This window comes from Rhinolophus sinicus, chromosome 2 (assembly GCF_057876585.1).
Source record: "Rhinolophus sinicus isolate RSI-liver-muscle chromosome 2, RSI-T2T, whole genome shotgun sequence".
In the NCBI taxonomy this organism is placed as follows: domain Eukaryota; kingdom Metazoa; phylum Chordata; class Mammalia; order Chiroptera; family Rhinolophidae; genus Rhinolophus; species Rhinolophus sinicus.
The window spans coordinates 10,586,361-10,613,472 of NC_142502.1; the positions used below are offsets into that span (position 1 = coordinate 10,586,361).

General features: G+C 39.9%; 2 protein-coding genes and 1 long non-coding RNA gene across 5 annotated transcripts in view; 2 read left to right on the forward strand and 1 right to left on the reverse strand.

The window, feature by feature from the left end:
- Nucleotides 1-15,606, forward strand: part of NOX3 (NADPH oxidase 3) — a 63,735-nt gene extending 48,129 nt beyond the window's left edge. For all 3 annotated transcript variants that reach the window (XM_074333736.2, XM_074333734.2, XM_074333735.2), the window contains 2 exons: nt 2,355-2,479; nt 12,966-15,606. In XM_074333736.2, the coding sequence (XP_074189837.2) occupies nt 2,355-2,479; nt 12,966-13,092 (252 nt within the window). In that variant the 3' untranslated portion in view covers nt 13,093-15,606. The remainder of the gene's footprint in view (nt 1-2,354; nt 2,480-12,965) is intronic.
- The window catches only part of LOC148758739 (uncharacterized), a 366,645-nt gene that overhangs the window by 297,202 nt on the left and 42,331 nt on the right, over nt 1-27,112 (reverse strand). The window lies entirely within an intron of this gene.
- LOC141571919 (uncharacterized) lies at nt 23,387-26,426 on the forward strand. Its single transcript, XR_012496962.2, has 3 exons — nt 23,387-23,508; nt 23,636-23,711; nt 24,536-26,426. It is a non-coding gene; the product is annotated as an uncharacterized LOC141571919 (long non-coding RNA).

Below are 27,112 nucleotides of genomic sequence, written 5' to 3' on the forward strand. Positions count from 1 at the left end.
TGATGGCAACCCACCTGTTCTGTTCCATTCCCATCATTTTCCTCTGGCACTGGAGCTACCAAACAATGCATGGGCTCCTGCTGTGCCATACACCTTCCCGTCTTCCCTCACATGTCCCCTCTCCCTGACATGTCACTTAACGCCCTCTCTCCTCCCCACTGCTTACTGCACAGAATCATGTTTTAAAGCCCCGTCCCCTGTAAGGCCTTCCCCAGTTCTCTTAATCAAAATTACTTGGGGTTTCACTGGAGTCATTTATTTATTTCTCCAGAGTACTTTGTTTCTGCCTTTAGTGCAGAAAGATCATGATCTGATTCCTACGGTTGCCATTGTACACATGGGCGGCCCCTCCCTTCGATGACCAGTTCCTCACAAAGCACAGACCTTCTCTCTTTCTTCCATGTATCTCTCCACTTGTTCTACACTGCCCGCTTGTAGGATCACTCAACTATTGTACGTGGAAGTAAACAGAAGTCACACGTTACTTGGGAAGATGACTTTTTAGCTATGATGACCAATTTGAAGGGGAAAAAAAGAAGTCTACATAAAAATGTGTTTGGGCAATTAGAGATGCTGGACTCTACTGAGGCAGGAAGATGAGGGCTTGGGGAAGAAAGTCTGGATTCATCGTTATAGATTATGTGAATTGGGACCAGGAAAATGGAAGCTCTTTGGAGAGTAGAGGTCCAGCATAGATGCAGAGAGCTGAGATTGGAGACTGGGAAGGCAGCTACCCTTTGAGACAGGAAAATATGATAGGAAAACGAAATCTGATGTCACTTCCTTGAATCAGTAGAAAAGCCAAAGAGAAGTAGAAGAAATGGGATTTTATAATGCAAATGGGATCAAGAAGAAGCAATATTCAGCTATGTGGTGAAGAAGCCACGGAGAATAAGGCCTGAATTGGTCGTTAGATTTGGCAATAGTCAAAAGTAAATTGATTGACTCTGTCTTCTTTGCCCACAGCAGACACCAGCTTACTCTATGGCGCCAGTCAGTCCTACTGTTAAGCAAAAGGGCTGTGGGGTGCAAAGCTGCCACTCTAATCTGGAGGCTAATACAACTCTGACTTTGAGTTCCAGTTCTGATAACAGGGCTTCTGCCCACTACCAAGGCTCAATCCTCAACTAGCGCCTCAGTTCTTACTCCTGGACTCTCGTCTTGAACTTCATCTTTACTCTCTGTCTTGATAAACCTGCCCTCCTCTTGCCATTTTTCTCCCTCCTGAAGTTCTTCTCCCAAACTCAGTCCCAATAGCAGTCGTGCTACCTGGTGTCAGACTTATCTGATGGCAACTTCCCGCAGCCTGGATTTCTGTGATTCCGCCATTGTCGACCATCATCCACTTGGCCTGTTGGGGCACTTCCATTATTTCCTGCTCGACCTCCCCATCCCCGGCTGTTTTCCTAGATGGAAAAGAAGGTCAGCCGGGGAGGGCAGGCGCGCAGCAGGGGAAGGGTTGGACCTAATAGGGTCGTTGTCCCACCTGGTCAGGAGCAGGAAGAGTTAGGATGTGAGCAACACAGTGGCAAAGGGTAGAACACACAAGTGCAAGAGCCACAGAAGGGTTTTAGGAACAAGCACAGGAGACAGAAACCCCAGGAGATAAAAAGCAAAGCAGCTACCAGAACTCAAAAACAACAAAATTATCACTAGGTCTGGTAATGGTCAGACTCTTATCCATCAGCCACTAGTTACCTGATGCCTGGCTGCATTCATTTTATTTGAAGTCAAACCACTGGGCACAGAGCTCCACCCTGGCCCCTTGTGATTCTCAGCCACCATGTGCTGTCTGCCAGACTCAGCACCCGCCCTGCACTTGAACCCAGACAGTACACTTCAAACCATTTCAACCTAGGAGGCAGATCTGATCGTAAGATCTTCTTCCTGGAGGTTTCCTAGCCCTTTAATCTGGCAGTGCTTTCTCAAATCCCCAGGGTTTAGTAGTAGTGAGTGGATGGGGACAGAGGTACAGGTTAATTTTTTTAAAGTTTGGCAGAGAAAAGGAAGTAGCGTGGTGCTTGCTTTCCCTTCGCCGTAGTTACTCTATTACTCTCCTCTTTTTCAAGAAAAGTGTTCCTCCCAGGTTCACGTTACTGCACATCTACTATGCGGAAGGTGCTTTGTATCAATAGTTTCCAAGGAGGAATATGTACAAAGAAACATGAGATATGACTTCTGTCCTAAAATGCAGAGTCAGTGATACCTGATAGTGACAAGCATTTCCAGCCCCACGAAGAATGTTTTTGAGTATTAAATCTACCCATGAGCATAGTTACTTCATCTTTTATTTAGTAGCAGATGCCTTTTTTTCTTTTCCTGAATGTCATCTGATACCACAATTTTTATTCTAGGCTATTCACATAGCTTTACACTGGGATGAAAATACTGACGTGATTACAGGATTAAAGCAGAAAACTTTCTATGGAAGACCCAATTGGAACAATGAGTTCCGACAGATAGCCTACAATCACCCCGGGTAAGAGACTCCCTTTCCTCTGCTTGCTGAGCGCCTCCCTGGAGAGACAAATGTCTGCTGAAATGCCAGGCTATTGGGCACGAGCTGGTTAATGTGCAGCAATGGGCATCCTGTTTAGAGATAAAACATCGACCTTACAAACGGTGGTCATGGATATTTCGGGAACCATGATCTCTGCTTGACTGGTTTATAACATCTGACAATTAGCGATTACGTTGAAACTGTCACTCCGAAACTCAGTTAAAGATAGTGTTTCTTAAACTACCTATGTTTTCAAGAAAACTTTGGTGAACAGGTGATCTGTAATCATCCGACTGGAGAATTCACTTACGTCCAACTGTAAACTGTACATAGCATGTCTGGCAAAGCAGACAGAAAATGTTATTAGAAAATGTTATAAAAGCAGGCATTTGGGCTCGGTGGGTAAAGACCAGGGTCTGAGCCCAAGCGCCTGGGTGTAAACCCTGGCTCTGCCCTTACCAGCAGTTCACCTGGACAGGTGACTTATCCCCCCATTGACTTAGTCTCCTTCTCCGGAAACCGCAGACAACAATAGTGCTTACCTCCTATGCTTCTGTGAGGGTGAACTGCGTGAATATGCACAATGTGCCTAAAACAGACTTTGGATTCAGGAAATGTTAGCTGCTATCATTATTCTTATTTCAATTATTATTATACTTATTATCATTATATAATACACTTGCATGTAGAAGAGGAAGTGCATTTGTTCTGGGGCCATAAAGCGGGAATGGAGGCTGTGCTTTCTGATTCTAGATGTTACTGGCTGCATAACATTAGCTTGTTCAAGCTTTTGGGCTCCATTATAAAATGTGGACGGTACCATGCAGTCAGTGTTGCTTTTATAATTTAAAAAAACAAACAAACAAACAGCATGTTGAAGTGCTCGGTAAAGTACAAAGCACTAATGCAAACATTTATCATTGTTACTATGTGTCCTCTAAGTCCGTCTTTGTTTTGAATCTCCATCATCTATGGCTCTTGAAAGTCAGTATGTCCTAATATTGTTTTTGTTTAAAGAATACTTTCCATAGTTGAGCAAAGACCTGAAGGAAGCGAGGCAGTGTGCCATGTGGACAACTGGGAAAGAGAAGGGCAGCACGTGCAAAGGCCCTGAGGCAGGAGACACTGTTCCTGGCATGATCTAAGAGGCCAGTGAGATTGGAACAGGGTGGGTGAGAGGGAGAGTAGCAGGAGAAGGCATGTAGGAGAAGTAACTGGGGAAGAGTGACACATCATTATAAGGCGGTAGATTTTATTCTGAGAAGGGAAACCACTAAAAGGTTTGAGCAGAAGAGTGACATGATCGATCTTGTGTTTAACGGGATCGCTTCTGGCTGCTGTGAGAGAATAGATGGTAAGGGTTCTAAGGCAGACGTGAAGAGACCAGCAAGGAGGACAGTAGTGGTGGAAGCTTGATTAGGATCAGTGGAGGTGTTGAGAGCAATTCGATTCTGGATATTTTTTGAAGGTGGAGCTGACATGACGTGCTGATGGTTTGGGTGGAAGGCAGGCATGGCTCAAGTTAGAACGGACTTACCAATTAATGATATGCGGATGACTGCAAGAAGAGAGGTTGGCAGGCACTGGATATCAGGGGGTTCCATTTTTTTTTTTATGTTTAGCTTAAGATGTCTGCTATGCATCCAAGTTCAAATGTTGAGGAGGCATACGAATACCAGTCTGGAGTGTAGAGGGAAGTTCAGGCTGGAGATACACATTTAGGAGGTATCAGCATTGGGACATGTCAGCATATAAAATGTGTTTGGAACCATGAAACTGGATGAGATCACCAAAGAAGCAAATAGAGATTGACAGGAGTTCCAAGAACCACAATATTTGGGGGATATGGCAATATATTCTCTATTTGCAGGTTACAGACTTTAAATTACTCACAGGTATGTTATGAATCATGTCATTTAGGTCTTCTACACCCTGACCTTTTTTCTGTCCATTTTATCAGTATTGAACCATTAAGAGTAAATTAAAATCCACTAGGACATTTCTGACTAATTCCCTAATGCCTGTGATTTCCCTATTGTCCTGCCATCTCTCCACTCAGTTCTGGTATTGCCACTTTATGGTCTTCCTTCATAGAGGTTATTGCTTCATTAAACTTGTTGTAATTTTCTAGTATTTTTTATGCTCTATGGAATACTTCTGTGGTGAATATTATTCATCTTTTAGCCAGTTAAGCTGCTTTTTTTTTTTTGCTTTTTTTTTTCTTATTTTCTCATTGTGTCACAACTATTCCACTTTCTTTTATATTGTCATTGAATTTGTTAGACTTCCCTGGAGTCTGACGGAGGTTTGGGGAGAAGGGAGGTGTGGAAGGAGTGACGAGGTAGCATCCAAAGTTCATCACCCATGCAATTCCAGTGGCCTCTTTCTTGTGAATTCCCTCCAACTTAACATGCACCATGCGCTCTGATACTCCTGCCAACCCTTTCTACAGCCTGTGCCCCGGCAACCTGCCCAAGAAAACCTGGACCTAAAACAAGGGTGTTCCCTGTGCAGGCTCTGGACTCCTGACCACACCACATTCACACCAGCTCAGGGCAGAGATAGTTGGAAGGCATGGTTGTGGGGACTTACTCCTGACCTTGGATTGTCCTGAGAGTAAAAGACTTCTGAGAAAGGCCAAGAAAAGCTTAACGTTTGCCTTCAGGGTTAAGGGAAGGAGGGAGTAGACCAGCTGAACAATCACTTTCCCCCAATGGCTCAGCCTCAGATGACCTTTAAGAGCCAGCCACACCCCATAGCAAGTGGCCTTGGGACTCTCCAGGCACCACTCCTGAAACCCACTTGCTCCATTTTGCCCCTCGCCTTGACTCTTGCTGACACTTATCCTAGAATCCAGTTCTGACGCCCTATCTTCTCTTCAAATATGGTACTTTGAACCCCTCCTGGCTTCTGGAGTTTGAGAATCTGGTTTCTCTGGGCTCCCTTCTCAACACCCAGTCCTGGCTCTGGGACCCCCAGCCGGCCTCCTCTGCGCCCTGAAAATCATCACCCTTCATCTCACAACCATAGGGTATTTGTCCACAGGCAGAGGCTGGATTGTTTTATCTGTGGTTTCCTTAAAAAAAAAAAAAAAATTATAGGCAGAAAACTAATAAAATGCTACAAGTTCATATGTTATAGCCACATCAGGCTTTTTATTGCTATTTTCTCCTTTTGGAAAAAAAAAAAAACATAGTCATCTAATAAATGTATTATACTCAGTTTTCAATGATCGTGGAATGAATATTCCTACGTTGCAGGCTTTTGATGCAGATGTATCTTGATGTTAAGTTCTTATAGATAGAATCACTCTTTATTATGATTTTCCTTTATTAACACCTCACATTGTATTAGGTTGGTACAAAAGTAACTGCGGTTTAAAAGGTTAAAAATAATTGTAAAAACCACAATTACCTTTGCACCAAGCTAATATTTGTTTATTTTTGTTACACATGAAATTCGCAGCCCAGTCAGGAAGGCCTTTTAAGCCAAACCATTTAATTATCTCCCTTCCCCAGGAAAGGTGTGAGCCAGAAACACAGCACCAAGAGACAGAGAATGCAACTGAGTTTGCATAAAGTCTGCCCCCAGAATTATGTTGTGTAGTGTTGAGAAGTGAGTTTGTCCAGTTTTTCAGAGAGTAAGGAACAGTGAACAGTTGGAAGATAGGCACGTGACATGGGTGTGACTTTTCTTGTTGCCCTTGTGAGGAGTGTGTTCATTCCTTTTCAGAAGCCACAACCAACATTTACTACGTCAACGTACTTAAAGCCAGCTGAAATTTTTGGTACAGTAGGGACGTAAACTCTCTTCCTGATGGAGGACTTCATCTCTTCGAGAGTAGAAGAGGCCACCAAGGCTTGGATGTCACAGACACAAGCCTCTATAGCTTACTTCATAGGCCCAAATTTTGAAAACGGCGTGTTTCAAATAGCCTTAGACTCTAGAGTACCACAACTTGCTCTATAGCTTCAACTATCAATGTCATTAATATTAGACACATGTAGGCAGAGCTCAATGATCATTTTGTCCCTGGAATGCCAGCTCCCTGGGAACAGACGAGTCACCGATCAAGAAAGAGCTTAGCACCACCCTCCCAAAAGACTTTTAAAGTGACCTCCTTAAAATAATTTTGTTTTCCGCTGTGCAAAAGAAGATTTATGTTTAATGAAGCTTTTAATGAAGAAATCTCGGAAAGAGAATGCCAATAAAATCTAATTTTTAAACAAGAAAATTTAATATGGAGAAGTATTTCAATATCCTGGCCTTTGTCCAGATATAGATGAAACACACAATCCAATTACGGTTCTGCACAAAGGACAAAGTAACATTAATTTTCCTCAAGATGGTTATTAAAGAGATAAACAGTATGTTTTCCCCTGATTATGTTCAGGATACGTTTGTTCCCAAGCCTACTTGGCGAGTCCTACAAGACAGGTCTGTCATTAGCTCCTATCTTTTGGCAAAGTTAGGTCAGAAAGAATTGGTGGGTTTGTTAGTGGCCTCAAAAGAGTTTCTTTGTTCTTGAGGACCTTTGAAGTGGGCTCTCAACCATTTCTATTCATCAGCGAGAAGCCAAGGATTCTCAGGGCTTACTCTTTTAAAAACATTTACCTGTTTGCTCAAAGCTGGAGTTTGTTCTTGTTCTAAAAAGAAGGAGGTAAATCAAAAGAATAAAGGGAAGAGGGGCAAAAATATTTTTTTATAGAACATGAAAAACAGCACCAAAAATAAAGCTTGAAGAGAAGCAGATCAAAGAGAATAGTGCAAGCTTTAAAGGCACCAGAAAATTGCAAAAATAACAGTAATAGAGAAACAAATTGATGGACATCAAAATGAATACAAATAAGGAATGGAGAAGAAAAAAATTAAACAGAGATCAAAGACTGAAAGTTGAAAATGGCAAAGTGTATTCTGTTGTTATTATTTACAATTAATTTTCATAATTATATCATCTGTATTACAAAAACACAAGTGTAGTTTGAAAAGAAAATCAACAAATAGTAAGTGGATGTATAAAAAGTAAGTCTTTGATATGCCCCAAATCACATACACGTCACAACTGCTACGCGTTGCTTAGTTTAGACAAGCATAGAAAAGTCCTAAAAAACAATGGAAGTTATTCTCCCAATTAAAATAGAGTAGGTTTACTAAATACATCTTACGAACTGATAGAAAAGTGTATCTTATAGAACAATGGAAGCTGTATTTCATTTTTCGTAAACATTCTCAATATGTTCCCAAGCTTTAGACAGATATTCAGAAAATCAGGAAATCGTTTCCAAGAAGGTAGACAGAATGAAAACAAATATATTTTTGTCACATCTAGCTACTTTTTTGATGAACGCACATTGTGCACATACCCAACCTTCTGGATGTATGGATCAGTTGTTTTTAATTAATTGAACAAAATGAGTTTCCATAAGACTCCAATCTTTGATCTTACACTTCACATATTTACAGTTTGCCACTTTCGACTTATCTACTAACAACTTCACCATGCCTTGTAGGCGGGAAACTTTATGTAATTAATTACCATAAAAACTTTGAAGAGGTGGCCATTTTTTCATAACTTCAATAGAAATGTTTCTTTTATCCGGAAGGAAAAAATAAAGAATAAAAGAATACTACCATTTGTTAGAACAGTTCCGCCCAACCCAATGATGAGGAAGGTGCTGACCACATGACTGGGAGCCTCTAGTCCATATTGTATGAATGTATTTTAGACCACCCATTGTTTCCAGAATGTAAAAATACCTTTATACTAAATTGAGTACATGTGTCCATCTGGTAGCACATTTGCTGTGTGCACACCCTCCACTTCTCATTTGTACGTGCATATGTGCAAAATGGTTTTAAATGATATTTTTAAGAAATTAACATTCTGATTATAGCCTACCAGGCCCTCTGTCTAACAGGATATATCCTACACATTCATTATATGACTGAAATGTTCAGAATACTCAAAGAAAGAGACTTAAATGGAAATTCCACAAATGATAGCTGCATGAGAAAAATAATGCCACCATAAACTTATGACTGGCATATTGTTAGCATATTGAAATGATACCTTTCCACCAAAGAATACCAACTCTCCACTTATAATCAAATAGAAAGATTCAAGGAAAGGTACCAGCACTACTCCATTTTATTGTAGGTGGGATGAGGGAGGTGAGTGAGCCCAAGGTCGATTTATCACTGCTCTGCAAAGTTTCTTTGGGGATATGATCTATCAAATCATTAGATATGGCAAAAATATTAGATTATTTCTGTATGAAGGTGTGTATATTTCAGTGTTTTATCAGAGGGAGGAGGGGACAGGGTAGGCAGGAAAATGGCTCAGCCGTTTGCGGGGATCCAATGCTACAAGTCAACTACTTTCATTTCGCTCTGCTCTTTGACTATGACACCCTCAAAGACAGCATTCTTCTCTATGCTCCTGACAGCCAAGCACAGTGACCAGCCTCAGCAAGTGGGCGGACAGTGAGAAGGATGAGGAGCTGGAACAAGAGTCCTAACTCTTGTCAGGGAAGACGGAGTCTGTGTGAAGAGGGCAGAAGTGCCACAGCAATGAGGAAGCTGTCAGGGAGGGCTGCCTGTAGGTCCTAACAAACAACAGAGTAATTAGGATGCTCAGAAAACTACAGAGCAGACTGCTGCCCATCAGTTGCAAGATGGGTTAAAAAAAAAAAAGAAAAAAACTGGTCCACACAATTATCGTCCGTGGTTATGAAAAAGAAGATGCTGTACAAAACATAATTATGTGATGAATCATTTGGAGGCATTTTTAATGAAAAACATTCTTTAGGAAAGATTAACCGGAAGTTGTGTCCATTGTCTGATACCGAGTTGTTAGCTCTTGTCTTCTTTCAAAACCTTCATAAATCCACGGGAAGCTTCTGTTTATTGATTTTATTTGCAGAGAGCACTCAGGGTATAAAGTAATTTGATTTTTTTTTTAAATGGAGTTTAGGGTCTGCCCCTACAGGGTTATAACTTACCAAGCATAAAAGCCAACACATAAAAACAAACATACAATTTAAAGAGAGAAGGGCTCAAAGCAACAGAACTGGGAATCCAGCAAGATGGTGGAATGACCCCCGGGCGCACCCACTCTCCCTTATGTCTGCTGGATGGAAATCTCCTGGTGGGTGACATTTTGAATGCCTTTCATGCATTAGTATTGCTGAACTCTTTTGAAAAACGCCTCAACCCCACAGAGAAGAGATGATAGTTATTTAGCAAATAAGAGAGGGGAAAAGAGGATTTTCTTTATTGTTTGTCAGAGTTAAATCTAATGCTGTAATGTTAACCATTTTTGCGGCTTGTGTAAAATTTGTCCCTTTCTCATCAAAGTCAGCAGCTCAGACTGATCAATGCCGCCAATGTCCCTGACCCAAGTCCTCCTGCGTGAGCAAACTCGGCAGGCTGTAAACTGAAGAGTAATGCCTCGTGTTTTTATATTTCTTTTACAGAGGAACTTTTTTTTTAAAGCAATCGTGGGTAATTAAACTTTATAGAAGGATTTTTTTCTTTACCAATCCCATTAGGGTTCTGTTGCACTTGTCCACTGCCTCATAAAAATAAAAATTAAAAAAAAAAAAAGACAATGCTGCTGCATCTGTGCCTTCATCACTTTGTATGGATCCTCAGCTCCATGATTCACAGTTCGCATTTGTGACCCAAAATCACTGTACTTGAAATCACAAATGCAAGGAGGGTAAGCAAGTCAAGCAAAAGAGTGCCATGTGTGGGAACAAGAATGCACAAATGCTAGCGAAGGACTGGCCTTTCAGCTGTAGCGGAAGGTACATAATGAATGTCTTCTGTGAGACTTTGGTTATTTCATAACCATGACAGGCACACGAATATAGAAAAGTGTGTACTTAGCTGTGCAGTATAATAGCCACAACTTCAAAAGAAGCAAGGTCGCTGTGAACTGCTGGGGACGCCAGTGGTACACCTGGCAGCCAGCAATCAGAAGCCTTTGAAATGGAGTCTTCAAGGCAGAGCATCAAAGAGCATCCCCAGCTTCTGTAAGCAGTCACTGTGGCTGCAGATGGAGGGGCACTCTCGGCCTGTTGGGAACAGGCCAGTGGGCAATCTCTTTGGTGACACCTACACTAATGGAAAAATATCACCACCCATAACAGCATCTTTGAACCTAGATGCAAGGATACCTCTGGGCATCAGACACAGAGCCAAGCTGTGACTCCTCACTGGGAAAGGTTTTGCCTGACCCATCGATCATTGCAAACATTTCAGTCCAGAATTCAGAAAGCCTCGTGATAGAGTTGATCCAGGAAGCCTGGAATCATCTCTGGGTTACAGCCTATATCACATCTCTGTTCAGTTTCATGGAGCAGGCAGACGTCACGTGGGCTGTAACATAAGCAGCCTGTTACTGAGAGCTCCTCATGTGCCCAGCACAGGGCAGAAAGCTGTACCTGCAGTGTCTTGTCCAATCCTACAGAGGTTCTAGAGGCGAGGTACTACCACTCTCCCCGTTTTATAGTTGAGGAAAGGGGAGCTTTGAGGAGATACTTAACATGCCCGAAGTCACTCAGCAACAAAGTGGTGGGACCAACAGCACTCTTAACCACTGCCTTATATTTCCATAAACACCTTACACTTGTTTCATTAAGTCATAAACTCGTATTTTTCAATAGGAAATATTTTCTGAAAAAGTACTTTCTCCAATTTAGCCATGGGAATGATGTCTTTAAAAATAGTTCTTACAGGTTTTAAACATACTGTCATTTGTAAATGAATCCACTTAATAAATTCCTTTGAAGCTAGAGTTTGAAATGTAATTGAATTATCAAATTCGACCATGGATATTATGGTCCTGGAACACATAATTCAACGTGGATACGATACACGGCAGCGAACCATGTTAATATATAAGCTAAGAAGAACAAGGCTAGAGAAGCACTTCCCAACAAAAAAACCAGGTACGAAGAGGGAGAGGTGGGGTAGTGGGCTAATCCTAGGGTCCGAGGGATTCCTCTAAGAGTGTTTCTCAAAGTGTGCCTCCTATACCAGGTGCTTCAGTATCTTGCGAAAAATTCATCCTTGGACTCGAGCCTGGGAACCTATAATTTAACAATCTGCCTAGATAACTTTATGCACAGCAAAGTAGGAGAACTTTTGATTTAGGCTAGAGTAACAAAATAGGCTTTTGCCAGAGATTGAGAAAATGTTGTAAGGAACAGTACAATGCAAGAGAAGGGGAAACGTGGTCTCTATAAGTCCACGTAGAGGCTGGCCCCTCCCAGCTTCCAAGACAACCTGAGTCCTACCACCGGTGGTGTTGTTTATGTATAAGAAGAGCTGGCAGTCTTGGTCACAGGATTTGAGCAGCCCTGGGACAGTCACTGTAGACAAAGATACCTCTTCAACAGTTTTCGGAAATGCCATCATTACAGATGACGACTGTTGGGTGACTACATTTCAGCAATGTCTTTTCCCTTTCCAACTCTTCTATTTGGCCTTCTTTGAAAATTAAAATAATTCCAACAGGGGAAATACACTACGTTGCTATGACATGACTATAAATTGTATTATCTATAAAAAGGCAGGGTTGAACAAGTTATTAGTAATCATGAACACTTTTAAAACCTTTCTGAATGCGTTATCACATTTTGCTTTTAACTAAACATACAATGGTGTCATTATTATCTTTGTTTTGCACATGTGGAGATTGAGGTCCAGTGTCTTGCCCAAGATCACAGATATTAACCTGCAGAACCATGTATTCATTCATTCGTTCATTCATTCATTCATTCAACAAATGTGTGCTGATTGTCTATTTTATGCCAGTAAGAGATGAAGACAGCAGACCAGGTTCCTGCTCTCAAGGAACTTACATTCTAGTCTCCATCCAAGAGGACACTAATCAAGGTCACGAGACTGAAAATCGAGGCCATCTCACCTCTATAAACTCCCTCCCCAGTCATTAGGGCCACCAGCCTCAATCTTCTTGTCTCCCCCTACCTGGGCGATTCAGGGCATCAGAGGACCCTGAGAACCTGTGAAAGACTGTGGTACTGAAAGTAGGAAAAAAAAAATCTGAGAAAAAAGGAAGTGAGTGGAGAAAAATCAACAAATAAAGTTACAACCACAACCACTTCACTGGTTTTATTAGGTTGGTGCAAAAGTAATTGCGGTTTTTGCAATTATTTTTAACCTTTATAATTACTTTTTTAAGTGTGTTTTTCCAGGACCCATCAGCTCCAAGTCAAGTAGTTGCTTCAATCTAGTTGTGGAGGGCGCAGCTCACAGTGGCCCATGTGGGGATCGAACTGGCAACCTTGTTGTTAAGAGCACCGTGCTCTAACCAACTGAGCTAAGCAGCTGCCCATAAGCTGCAATTACTTTTGCACCAACCTAATATAACTGTCTAAGCGTCTGGCTAGCTTTGCCCCTTTGTAACACTTTCTTTCCTCTCTTCCCCTCACTGCAGCAGCAGCATCGGAGTGTTCTCCTGTGGGCCTAAAGCTCTCTCAAAGACCCTTCAAAGGATGTGCCGCGTATATTCATCGGCCGACCCCAGGGGAGTCCATTTTTATTACAACAAAGAAAGCTTCTAGACATTGGAGATAAAAATGCATGTATTGTGTAAGTGGGTTTGAAATTTTTCCTGTTAAGGGCCAAATAGTAATGATTTTAGGTTCTGTGGGCCACGTGGTCTCAGTCACAACTATTCAACTCTGCCATTACAATACACAAACAGAGTAGCCACAAACAATACGTCAGTGGATGGGTGTGGTTGTGTTCCCACAAAACTTCATGAATGAGCACTGACATTGATTTTCATATAATTTTCTTGTGTCATGAAATATTCTTCTTTTGATTTGTTTTCAGTGATTTAAAAATGTAAAAGAAATTCTTAGCTCAGAGGTTATCCAAAACCAGATAGTGGACCAGTGGGTAGTTTGCTGACCCCTGATATGGAGAATTTTTCCCAGATGTGTCATCATGCTTAACAGTATGGGTATTGTACAACATGTGTCAGTTTACCACTTAAATAAAAAAAGTTTAAAAAATAAATAAAAATAAATAAATAAATAATGAAAGCCCTTCCTCTGGTCTTGGCAGTCTAGTTATGGTTCTTGCAGAAGTCCTGTGCAGAACAAGGTGTCTCCCTACTCTTCCTTCCAATTCTGTACCACTCCTAAGAACATCCAAGTTTCCAGGAAGCTCCTGGACCATTTCTAACTGCTAGATGGCCAGGCTACAGGGTGATTATTTCCTTAGGCAAGCAAACATTTCAGCCCTCTAATGTAGTATTTCCTCCAGCTGGAATATCAAGTCCTGTGGGGAAGAGCTCTGCCAAAATTCTCACACGGAGGAAGGGACTGGTAAACTGACACATGTTGCACAATTCAACATGGAGACTAGCATGGTGGCTTGGATTATAACCTCCTCTAGAAGTCATTTCGAATTTCCATCACCCTGATGGAAGAGACATCTGCCTTATATCCAAACCTAATCTTTTCTGCTTAAACGTAAGCGCCTTTGTGCTTTTTTTTTTCATCTCTATAGACCTGAGAAATCACTAATGGGGGTTATCTTTCACAAAAATCTTTCATATACTTGAAAATGACAATAAAATCATCCTTTCCCTATCCGTTTTCTAGTCTAAACAACACTGAATTCTAACCTTTCATCCTAGACATATATCGTAGCCCTTCAATCACTCTTGTTGCTCTTCTTTAAATCCATTTCCATTTCATCACATCCTTTTAAAATGTACTGACTAAAATGAGACAAATATTCTAATATAAGCATGACTCGTACTAAATAGATGAGTGATATTTTAGATTTTGTGTGCCATATGCTTTTCAATGCAACTAAATTCTGTTTGCCTCTCTGTTTTTTCCTCCCTTTCTTCCTTCCTTATGTCTTTCTCACTTTTAACAAATACTTTTTATTACTACATTTTGATCTATGATCAGTTTGACACTTATGCTCCAATTCACCCTCTGCCTCACAAACATATTGGGATTCTATTTTAAATTAAATACTCTCATTGAGCTAATCTTTCCATACCCTGCAGCTGTCTTACCCCAAAAGTGTTCCCAAAATATTCTTCATATCACCTAGTTTTTCCTACTAGTACCGGGGAATTTTTTTTTAATTTTTCTAATATTTCAAAATTGTTTTGAAGTTTAGCACCAGAGTCTAAATACTACTATTTAGCTTAGTACTATCTACAGATTTCATTAGTAATATCTAAAACTTTTCTTTAGATTTTTAATCATGTTATTGAATCCAAAGAACTCCACCATGCATTCTTGCCACTACCTGTTAACATAAGCTCTCAATTGGGAAGAGTCATGATAACTAGCCATTGAGAGCAGTACACCACCCCATACTTCCTTAGCTTATAAATAGCATGCCATATACAACAGAACAAAACATTTATTGAAATTAAAATAGACCATATTTTACAAATGTCCCTTAATGCTTCTTATGCTTAATACTATCATTCTGTCATAACAGAGAATTAAACTGGTCTGACATGATTTGTTTTACAAAATCAGGTAGCCACTTAAGCTCTTTTAGGTATTTCTAAATTACAAATTGATCAGTTGTTTTACTTTATCCTCAGATACTGACATTGAGTCCATGATTTTAAAATGTACTTTAAGAACAATGTTGGGTATATTCCCTGATGTCTCAAAAATTATTTCTAGTAACTCTGCATTGCAATTTCTCACTATCTTTAAGTAACTATTGCTTGACGCATATCATTTAAACTCTATTAATTTTAGTTTGCCCAATCTTTTTGTGTATTTATTTCCCCACTTAATTTTGATTCAGTCTTTATAACTAGGACTTTCTGCAGTCAAATGTGTATATTCAATCTTTACTTTAGCAGGAAAATGAAATACATTAAAAGATTTCCTCCTGGTTGTATTCAATTATTACTTTTCTTTCCCTTTATATTTGATAATAAAATGCACTCTTTAGTCAACTAATTTTGTCTAATAAATGAGAATATACTTGTCCTTAAAAGCAGATTTCAATCTCTGTACATTTCTCTCAATTTTCTTATAAACCTAAAGCTGTTCTAAAAAATAATAATAAAGTCTTTAAAAAAAAAACAGATTTTGCTGCATCTTTAAAAATCTCTGCTGTTTGCATCTACGTTTTAGTTTTGAACTTTAGGCTACTTCCATACATACTGCGTAGAATCTGACCTATCCAAATAGAAAAAAAATTCAAAATGTTAGATTTCTTTCAGCCGCAACAACCAAATAGAAAATGGGATTAAAAAGAAAATAAAGCAGTCTATTCAAAATAAAAACAAAAAATGTAGCCAATCTATACATATATTTAACAAAAATTATGCAAGATGTTTTGATAAATGAACACACATTTATAGAGAAATTTTAAAATGTGTAGAAATGGCATGTTCCTAAATAGAAATATTAAACATACTAAAAATATCAATTTGTTCCAGATTCATTAATAAGTTAAATAAATTTCCAATCAAAACTTAAATTCTCTTTAAAATTTTTTGAAATGGTAGATATTCTAAAGTTCATCTAGGAGAATATATATGAGAAAGAAAGATAAAAGCAAAAACAAATGTGAAAAAGAAAAGAAACTAAAGGAAAGGGAGAAGAGTGAAGAGAAAGAAGAGGAAGAGAAAAGAACAGAACAGAAAGGAGGGGAAGGGAAAGGAAAAGAAAATTCAGCATCCAGAAACATCATCGTGAAAGAGAAGAAGACCCTTAAGTAACCAGAGAGAAAAAGTTAAATTACATACAAATGAACAGCAATAAATCTGACAGCTGCCTTCTCAAAAACATCAAGAGAGACCAGAGGATAATGAAATATCTTCAAAGTGCTGAAGGAACATAACAATCAATTGAGAATTTTGTGCTCAGTGAGGTTGTTATTATGCAAAAATGAAGGCAAAATACAGATACTTTCAAATAAAAGAAAACCAAAATTTATGTCCCTCACTGAAACAATTACAAAAGGATATATTTAAGGGAGGAGGAAATTCAATTAATGGGATACAAGATTTCTAATTACTTTAATCTCTATGTCTCTTTAATTTACTTGTGGCTTCTCCTATTTTATTGCTGGTCCACAATCTCTTTCTGAAACCCTTAGAGCCAGATATGTTTTGGAATTCAAAATTATTTCACGTTTTAGAAAATAACAAATGTATATTTCTTATGTTGTGTAATGCTCCCACTAGAGTCAGCAGCAGCACCCATTACTCAAATCTTTAATGTTGCTTGATGAAAAGTATAATATTAATACTCAAGTTGGGTAAACAAGGGTTATAAAGAACTTCACATCTGTTCAGGACAGATTATGCTGACAAGGGTACCAAGAAAAATCCTCTAATTTTTCTTAGTTTTTTGGATTTGGGGGTTTCATCTCAGGGAGAGATTATGGACTTGGAATACAGCTTTTACTAGTGTCTATTCTATTCCTTACTGTTTACAATTTTTCATTAGTTCTGTAAAGATGCTGCTTGGAGCCCTGATTTGTTACTTTAGGCCTGCAATATCCCTGTAGATCTCATTCTGTTGTCTTATAATTTTGTCTTTTTTCTCTACTTTATTAATGTTCTCATTAAGTTCTCCATTACATGAAACAATATTGAGGAATTACCTGTGTTATGATTTCTACTAGATTGGCTTATTTTTTCTTATTCTAAACAGTATTTTCTTCCTGTTATACCTCTGCACAGTAGCTATACTCCTTGTATTTTTTTTTATCTTGCTTATGTCAGTTGATTCTGCCCAGACATTTTATTCGTTCTTCCATATAGTAAATAACTTCTTCAGTTCTTTTTTTCTGTATCATCTCTAAGATCGTGTGTTCTCTCTCTCTCTCTCTCTCTCTCTCTCTCTCTCTCTCTCTCTCTCTCTCTCTCTCTGGAAAAAGGCTTTATTTATTGAGATATAATTCATGTACCATAAAATTAAGCCATTGAAAGTGTACTACTGAAAATTGTTAGCACATTTACAGAATTGTACCCAATCAATTTTAAAGCATTTTTATCATCACAAAAGAAAATCCACTGCAATTAATAGTCACTGTAGAGAATGTATACTCTACCTTCAAGTACAAATTCTTTAGTGGATCATGTTTTCTCCTCTAAAGCTTGGTTTTAGCCTAGGTATTTCATATTTTATCCACTTTTCTGTCATCTGAAAGAAGAGCAGGTGGGATGGAGCCATGTGTAAGAGAGGAGGGAAGTTCAGCTCGGGTGGTGTGCAGAATATGTTAGTTTCCCTGGGCTCCATTTTATCTTCTGAGATTACACTGACTGTCCTGTATCTTGGCTCACTCCAACTAATTGGGTGGGGGAGCGGGGGTACTCCCAGGCTTCAACTCTTTCCCCCAATTAAATGTGAAGTTTGAATCCTTCCAACAGGGAAAGTCAGCTGTATTGATTTCTTTCCCTACTCATTCATAACTCCCTAACAGAAGAGGAAAAAGATAAGAATACCCCCACCTGCCTTCACTTCTTTTCACAAGTGGGGCTTCAGAGGTGTAGGGCAAAGTGGAAGCTACGTCACAGTGCTAGTGTCCATTTTGCTCCATAATCCTCCCTTCCTTTTCTTGTGCACAAGTTGTTAAAACTTATTACATTAGATTTGTCCTTTATTGGTGAATGTGTGTGTGTTTGTTGTCAATATCAAGCAACTATCCATAGTCAAATGTCCACACATTCTCTCTAATACAGTCCAATTCGATTGTTATCGGCCGAGCTGTAACTATTTTCAAGGTCCATCATCACCTCATAAGGATGTGAATTTCAACTTCTTTTTACTGTTAGCGGCAAGTGAACCAGTTGACCACCTCTCCCTTCTCAAAACACTTCTTTCTTTGTACTTTGGTTCTTGGGCTTATCTATCCAACTTTAAAATGTCAGAGTGTCCTAGGACTTGGTCATACGAGTCCTTCTTCTCTTTTTCTGTCTCCTCTCTTCCCTGGTAATATAATATCATACATTTCCAGGGCTTCAAACACCATCTGTTTGCTGATGCATACCAAATTTAAAACTCTAGCATAACTTTTTTTCTGGATTCCAGTCTGATGTCTCCAACTGCCTACTCCACCATGGGAAGTATAATAGGCGTCTCAAATTTTACATATCCACAACCAAATTCTTTATTTTTCTCCTCATAATACTGCTTTTTCTCCAGTTTTTCTTATTTCAGTGAAGGGCACCATCGTCTACCCAAATCCCTTGGCTAAAAACATCAAATATCTCTGAGTGATCTTTAATTCCTTTCCCCTCACCACACCTTCAAACCCCTATTCCAAACCACTGTTTCATCATCTTATTTGTTCCACCTTTTCCTGTAAACATTTCACAAAAGCCTCAGTTGTGCTTTTGTGACCTCTGATGTGTACCATAGAAACTTCCAAATCGATGCCATTGCTTATGTATATTCCAACTTCAACAACCTGTCCATATGTATAACCCATACTACTGGCACAAATAAAGCCCTGCTCATCAGGCTAACTAGTCTTTCCCTTCTCCAGGAGGTGGACAGCACACAAGTTGTGCCTGTTTTCATCTACACAGATCACCTCATTACAACATAAAGTGTCTTCTTAGACATCAACCATCCATTATCATGCTGGATTTATTTTTCCGTCTCTTTTACTTTTATTCTTTTCTTCAATTCTTAAATTGTTCTCCCTATCAAATTTCATAAGAATATCCGAAGCCTGTAACTTACTTTCTCCCAGTTCTTCCACTCAGACTGAACAGAAGAAGCACTATATTAAGCATTAGCAATTCCAAACACTTTAAAATTACTATAAAAATTCCTGATTGATATTAAAGATAACAGCTGAATAACCATCCAGTCTCAATTTACTGATTCAATTAAGGAATCCCCTAAGGAAAGGACCCTCACTATTACATTTTTACACGACAGTTTTGTGCCTCACCTTCCAAATCTCTGGCCAACATACCTCAAACTTCAAATTTACTTTTTTTAAAATGTTGAGAAGTGTAAGAACAACACCAAACAATATAAGGTGCCAATAAATAAAAATAATTCTAACAAAATATATGAAACTTTTACAAAGAAAATTATAAAACTCTATCAACCATAGTCACCCCACTCTAACATGAACAGAGGTGTTACCCCTTCACTGTCCCCCTACCCTACCCAAGACCGTGGAATGGAGACATGCCAACCTTTACTGCTCTGCACTAAACAGTTATCTAGCAGAGGTTAGGGCGAGTTTGTATGTTTGCAGTGGGGGGCGTGGGGGGAGGCATGATTACAGGGAGAAAGAACTGAAGAAAAGGATTCTTAAATCTGTGTACAAAGTCCTGGGCAAATACCCAAGCGGCCAGTGTGTGACATCAACTAGAATCAACATAGCAAATCATCAGAGAATTGAACTCTGGTGAGGAATACCACCCAGGTTTCAGACTGGCCTCTGGGGTATACCAGAATAGCATTGCAAAGGCTTTGGAAACTAAGTCGATATTGGAACCACAAACCACAAAAGTGGGCCAGGATGTGTGTTCTGAACCGAAACCTGTTAACTGCCAGCTAAAATAGAAGATCTAAATAAGAACCAGAGTGTCATAACATTATACTCAAAACGTATAGGATACAATCCAAAATTTTTGTCATATAAAGAACTAGGAAAATCTCAACTCAAACGAAAAAAGAAAATCAACAGATTCCAACACCAAGATGACACGAATGTTGGAATTCTCTAACAAGAATTTTAAAGCAGCTATCATAAAAATGTTCCAACAGACAACTGCACTCACTCGTGAAGCAAATGGAAAATTAGACAGTCTTAGCAAAGAAATAGAAGATATAAAAAGAACCAAATGCAAGTTTTAGAACTTAAAAATATAATAACTGGAAGGAAAAAAACTACTAGCTGGGCTTGTGGTAGGTAGAATAATGACCCAAAGATTCACATTCTAATTCCTAGAACCTATGAATACGTGAGGTTATTTCACAAAGAGGAATTAAGGTTCCAGATAAAATTATGGTTGTTTTGACATGATGCCCTTGAGATGGTAACATCATCCTAGGTTTTCTGGGTGGGCCCAATGTTATCATAAGAGGCATTAAAAGGATGAGAGAGGCAAAAAGTCAGTGAAAATCAGAGAAGACATGATGACAGAAGCAGAGGTTGGAATGATGCAATTAATTGGTTTGAAGATGGATGGGGATACAAGCCAAAGAATGTGTGTAGCCTCTAGAATCCGGAAAAGGCAAAGAAACAGATTCTCCCTTTAGAAAGGAACCCAGTCCTGCTAAGACCTATATTTTAGTCCAGTGAAATTCATGTTGGAGTTGGACCTAAAAAATACAAGGTAATAAATTTGCATTGTTTCAAGCTGCTAAATTTTTGATAATTTGTTATAGCAGCAATAGATAACTAACACAAATGGAAAGGCATAATATCATCGCTACATCAATTCTCTTTCAAACAATCCATAAATTCAAGCTAATTTCGACCAGAATTCTAAAAAGGCATGTTGTGAAAACAGAGGCTAATTTAAAAAGTGTATTTAGAAGAACATAGGAGTAAGAATAACCCAGACAAAAGCAAATAACAAGGGTCATCATGTTTTTTTTCCATAAAGGGCCAAGTAGTAAATATTTTAAGCTTTATCAGCCATATATGGCCTCTGTTGTGACTACTGCTTTGATTTTGTTTATAATTCAATCCTTTACAAATGTAAAAATCATTCTTAGCTCAAGGGGTGTATAAAAACAAACCACTAGCTAGATTTGGCCCACAGGCCAGAGTTAGAACAACATGAATAAGCCTCACAATCATATTGGGGGGGGAAAAAACTTGTCGATGAATACAGGTAGTGAGGAACTACTCAAATAAGACTATAAACATGCAAAGCAATATTATTTATTTATACACACATAATCATATGCAAATAAGTCACAGAAATGGACAGAAATTAAATTACAAGCCCCAGATTCAGAACATTGTTATTTCTGATAAGAGGGAAGAGAGAATGGGCACAGATGGAAGGCTTCACTAGTCTCAGTCATATTTTTCTTAAATTGGATTTTTAAATTTGTTTTACATCTGCTGAATTTTGTATGCACCTGATATGTTTCATAATATTAAAATATTCTTGGTAGATTTTTGCTCGGCTAGGCAAGGGATGATTCCTTCCTCAGGTTATCATGGGACCAGATGGATTTTCCTCAATGGGTGGTTTCTGAAGTTCATCCTTGCTGAGGGTCTGTGCACCTCTCCCACAAATTAAAGGTGAGATTTTGGACACTTGGTTTTCTGGAACCAAGGAGAGCATATCCAAGTCATCGTGTGTCTGTAACAAGGAAGCCTGGCTTGTCTCTCCATGAGACACATATAGATATTTTCCAGAAGTCTGTGGTGACAGAGACCCAGGCTCTCAGCCTCTTCTCCCACTGCGGCCATCCTTCAATACACGATCACTTGTCTCAGCCACTTTGGGATTCAGATTTTTCAGGATTCTGGACCAAGATCCTGCAATCCACCAAGATGTCCTTTTCCAGTGCGCAGTACCTTTGGCCAGTCACACTCCATTACATTCTAGGAACCTCCGCTCCACTGCTATTCACGTACTCCTTCGAACTTTGGAGTAAGAGCAGAGCATGGTCAAAACACAGCATAGAAAGGAAATACAAGATGGGATCCGGCACAAACGTACAGCAGATTGAGGGCTGGAAGGCAGGCCCAGCTGAGGGTACAAAGACAGCTGGGCACACAAGGTAAAGTGTAGTGCCCAGAGAAGATCCGTGGGTCAGGCAACAGTGGACACTGAGACTTCCAAGAAGAGATGGGTACATCCCAGGAAGGAAAGTAGACCAGGGTAGCAGAAATCTGGGGTGGACAGCGTACTGGATTGAGAATGGTAAGTGTCATCACCAGGAAACTTGAAACCCAGGAGTTAGGGTACAAGCCACAGGATAGGGTGTCAGAGGAAGAGATCCCTGGACTAGCTTGAGGGTGGCATGTTTGGTTCCTAGAAGCAGAGCACACCGGAGGGCAGGGACATCCCAGGACTCTGGGGTCTGGGAAGCTCGCATATGAAATTCTATGTGACAAAGGGATGAACCTATTTAAATACTACCCATCTGTTGTCTGAATCAGTCCAGGAACTAGGGCAGCGCTAAGCCTTGCAGTGAATGGGAAGACCTGGCCAGCTCCTGTGATCTGGGAAAGGTCACAAGAGGAGAAAGGGGAGGCGGCGGCTGTTCCTCTTCTGCTTACACTTGTCTGTTTCCTCCTGCTTCTCCCTCCTGTCCCCACCGGAGCATTAATTATTTGTACTAACATCTGCAGCACATTTTTCAGATTCATTGCTGGTACAAAGAAAGCATCACAAAATAAAGTTATGTTATTGTGTTTTTAAAACGGTGCATCTTTGTTTGAAAATTGCTTAAGTTTTTGAAATGTCTCCCCAACCGGCGTGATTAATGTGATACATACAGGGGAGCAGCAGAGTGAGTGGAGAATTAGATTCAGTGCCAGTTCACCTAGAGGCATTTATCTTTGCTTTTTTCCCCCCCTGATGCCTGTGCTGAGCCTGAGGGTAAGCTGACACTTTTTTTTTTCTTTTTTAACAAATTAGGCTTCATTTTCTTTTTTGCGTGTGTGTTAAGAACCTTGAAGGGAATGAGCAATGTCTGCAGCCTCCACTACCAGCTGCCGTGGCAGGAAAGAAAGAGGTGACAATTTCCCACAGATTCAGAATGATTGTTTTAATGGGGCCGTGGTGGAGGTAACGAGCACAGAGATATTGGGCTGCCAGGAAAAGCAGCCTCTCACTTCCCCCAGCCTCGCGCTACATGATGTAACATTTAGCTTCTGGCTTCACGTGGCATCCCTTCCCTGCTTTGATTTATTCCCACTTTCGCAAATCACAGAGGTATGTTACAGGAGATGCATTTACAGCCGTTGTTATAGTTCATGGACGAGCAAGGCTGTTATCCCGACCAGAGGAGAATCTCACATGTATCAGGGTGAGTGACCCAGAATAAAAGGAAAGAAAGAAAAAGAGAGAGAGAGAGAGCAGGAATGTAGATGTTATGCTGGGATGAAATTGTATTTACCTTGATTGAAAACTCTTTTATTATGAACATAATTTAGATCAGAATGGAAAGCAGAACTATTGGGCTCCTTGCCTGGCCAGGAGTGCTGCTGAGTACACAGCCGCTACGATAATGTAAGTGCATATGTGATGACTATGTTATTGTGTTTATATACAAAAGCATTATGCTCCATCAAAGGAAATGAAAAATATCTTCATGGGTTTGCTCAGTCAGCTTCTTCAGCAGAAAATGCTTAGAGGTATGGAATAGTAACTGTGGCCAAAATAGAGAGTAGCGAAGAACCATGAGGCTTCTGCGGAAATCATATATCCATTGGAAACAGTGAAACGCTGACCAGACACACAGGCCACCCCAGAATGGTTAATGCTGGGGCCTGAATTGTGATTCTGGCATAAGCACTCCTTAATTACACCTACAGCTGCTGTGTTAGGTGAAATGTTGCACAAGACAGCAGAGCGGTCTGCAAGGAGCTTGCAGTCCAATTGGGCAGCAAAACAAATACACATGGAGAGGTAATTAGAAAGGCAAGACAGGGGATTCAAATGAGTTGCCCACATGATCTAACTTCTAAGGAAAATATTCTAGGAATTTAGCCACTCTCTCTCCAGAATGTCTGAATACACACACACATTAATATATATATTATATAAATACAGAGGGTGCCAAAAAAATGCATACACATTTTTAAAAAGGAAAAACTGTATTAAAATTGTAATATTTGTTGGAAGTATAATCGATCACTCCCAAAAACATCTTTTGAGCGAGCGCCATACTATACATTGCTACTGTAATTCCATTCAACTTTGAAAAGTAATACATAAATAACATCTCTTAAAATGTGTATACATTTTTTTGGCACCTCTGGTATACATGTAATTTTTTGTTTTTATATTTATGACATGTATTTTTACCTTTCTTTCCTAACACACTTAATTAGGAAACCTCAGTTCCCTTATTTCTAAGGCTTTCTCCATGTTGAAGCTACTACGCGATGGACCACAGAACTGAAAGAGAGTACAAGCATTTGTCTTCGCCATCCCACCCAGAGCAGTGTGGATGAGCCTCTAGATGTTTCCACTGCCCATTCAAGCTGTCATTGCCTCCCCAGTGCAGTGCAGACTACTGTGAATGCTGAACACTGGGTACGGTACAGAGGAGACCGAAGAAAATAACCAGCTTCGAGCTTTCCTTTGTTCTAGAATGATGCTAAATGTTTCACCTGTTACTACCGCATGTGATTCATGGAAGTTCAACAAGAGCCAGGACCTTGTCTTATAATCGACACTGTATCCCGCCTACCTTGAGCTGGGCTTCCTGGGTAGGACATGCTCAGTAAATACCTGTTGAATGGATAAGTGAATGAATGTACCTGTATAGCAAATTTGTAAAGCATGCATCATCACCTCATCTTACTGATGGGGACACTTAGACTCGAAGGTTGAACCATTTGCACATGGTCACCCAACAAATACATGTAGTGACCCATATTCTAAATTAATTAGGTCTGACTCCTAAGACCAGCTTCTTGCCCCATAAACATTGTTTTTGAAAGGGAAAAGGCCCAAGCCTGTCCTCCAAGGGCTTACCATCAAATAGAGAACTAACACTTAGCATGCAGAAGAGAAGAACAAACAGCCCAAGGTTGGCTGTGATTAACAGAAAAGCGAATGGGCACAGCTAGTGCTGGCTGCTGGTACAAATGAGTCCCCCTTACACTTACCCAGGTCCCAGCACCCAGACTCTGGCTGCAGCTACTGACCAGCTCATCCCCGCATCTATGTCACCAAGGGGAAGGAAAGCAACTACTAACACATTTGGTTTTGTCCCACCATGCTTTTTCAGAACAAAATAACCTAAGAGTAAGACTGTGAACAAATAAAAATTTAAATTTATGAAACTAGTCTATAAAAACAAAATATTTTTTTCTGATTTCTGTTCTCATAAATTTCTACCAGATGATCCTAGCAATACTCAGTATAGTTCTCCATCATTTTTCTCTTTTCTTGCCCCAGTTTACGGTGGGGACCTGTATCACTTAGAAGAGGTCAGCCACACTGCTGACATGGGTGAAAGACACTGCAGAGAGGAGGCAGGCCAAGGAAGTGTTTTACTACAGAGACCCTGGGGACAGAGGCTGCAGTCAGTATGCCAGCCAAATGTGTAAAACAACCCCAGTTGTGAGGCGTAGATGAAGTAATGCAGTAAAGGGGTCAGGCTGTCATCCCCTTAACACAGTGGTCAACTTTAGTTGTCATTAATGGTAAGACACCATGAATTAGGTACCTTTCAAAGCAACGCGAGATGACATGCACACAAACATCTGGGACGTATTCTCGCCAAAATGCTTAAACTAAACCTAACTGGACCTTTAAATGCAGGGGATAGAGGAATAGGTTCAATGACGCCACAAGGAAACAAGCAGAGAAATACAGACGGAGGGGGCGCTCCATCAAGCAATGTCATAACTTAGGGGAAAAAGGCGATGGTGTACTGTGGAAAAGAAAGGGGGGGGAGATTTTTCTAGATCAAAAGATGTTTAAGAGAAACAATAAATGTTATGATTTCATTCTTGTTTACATAAATGAACGATAAGAGGTATTTGTGGGGGAGAATTGGAGAAATTTTAATATAGACTGAGTTTTAGATATTGGAGAATTATTGTTAACATTGTCAAGGATGACAATGATGTTATGGTTATGTAAAAAAAGTCTTGTATTTTTGCGGTGCATATTGAAATATTTAGGAGTATAATGTCATGATATCTGTAACTTCAGGTACTTCCTCCAAAAAAAGACACAATAAAGAAAAACATGAATAATTATTAAATTTAGATGATGGATTAATGGGCAATTCTTATTCAGACACTCTATTTTTTAGTATATAAATTTCATAAGAAGAAAAATTTAAAGGATGATATAATGCATGTGAATTGTTTAATAGAATTCCCGGCACACCTAAATGCTTATTAATATTGGCTTTTATCATTATTGTTGCTTTTATAATTTCTGGGCCGCTATTGCTGTTACCAGGGCCTGCCAACATTACCATGAAGGCCACCACCACCCAAAGGCCCAGCGCTGGTGTCAGCGTGGAATGCTGTCTCCAGTCCCAGCCCCGGCTGCTAAAGCTAGTGCTGCTGACGTCTGTGCTCTCGGTACCACCCCTCCCCGGTTTTTTTCCTGTGGGTGTTTGTTTGTTTGTTTGTCTTGATGCAGCCTCTTCCATGGGAACTGGGGCAGATAAGAGCCTGTGTGGCAGGTGCTGTGCTCGACTCAGAAACACAGCTCTGAACGTACTGACGAGCAAGCCATGCTGTGATGGGGTGAGGGTCCGAGGAGGGAAGGCTTCTTCCTGACCCCCAGTTTCACCTTCCCACACGAAGGGACAACAGTGAGAAGACACTCTTGGAAACACTCCATTTCCTCACTTGCTCTCCTCTAAGAAGGAAGATTCAGTTATCTTATTGGCAAACTTGGGAGCCAGCACGAGGCATGGGCAGCTCAGACCCTGCGTG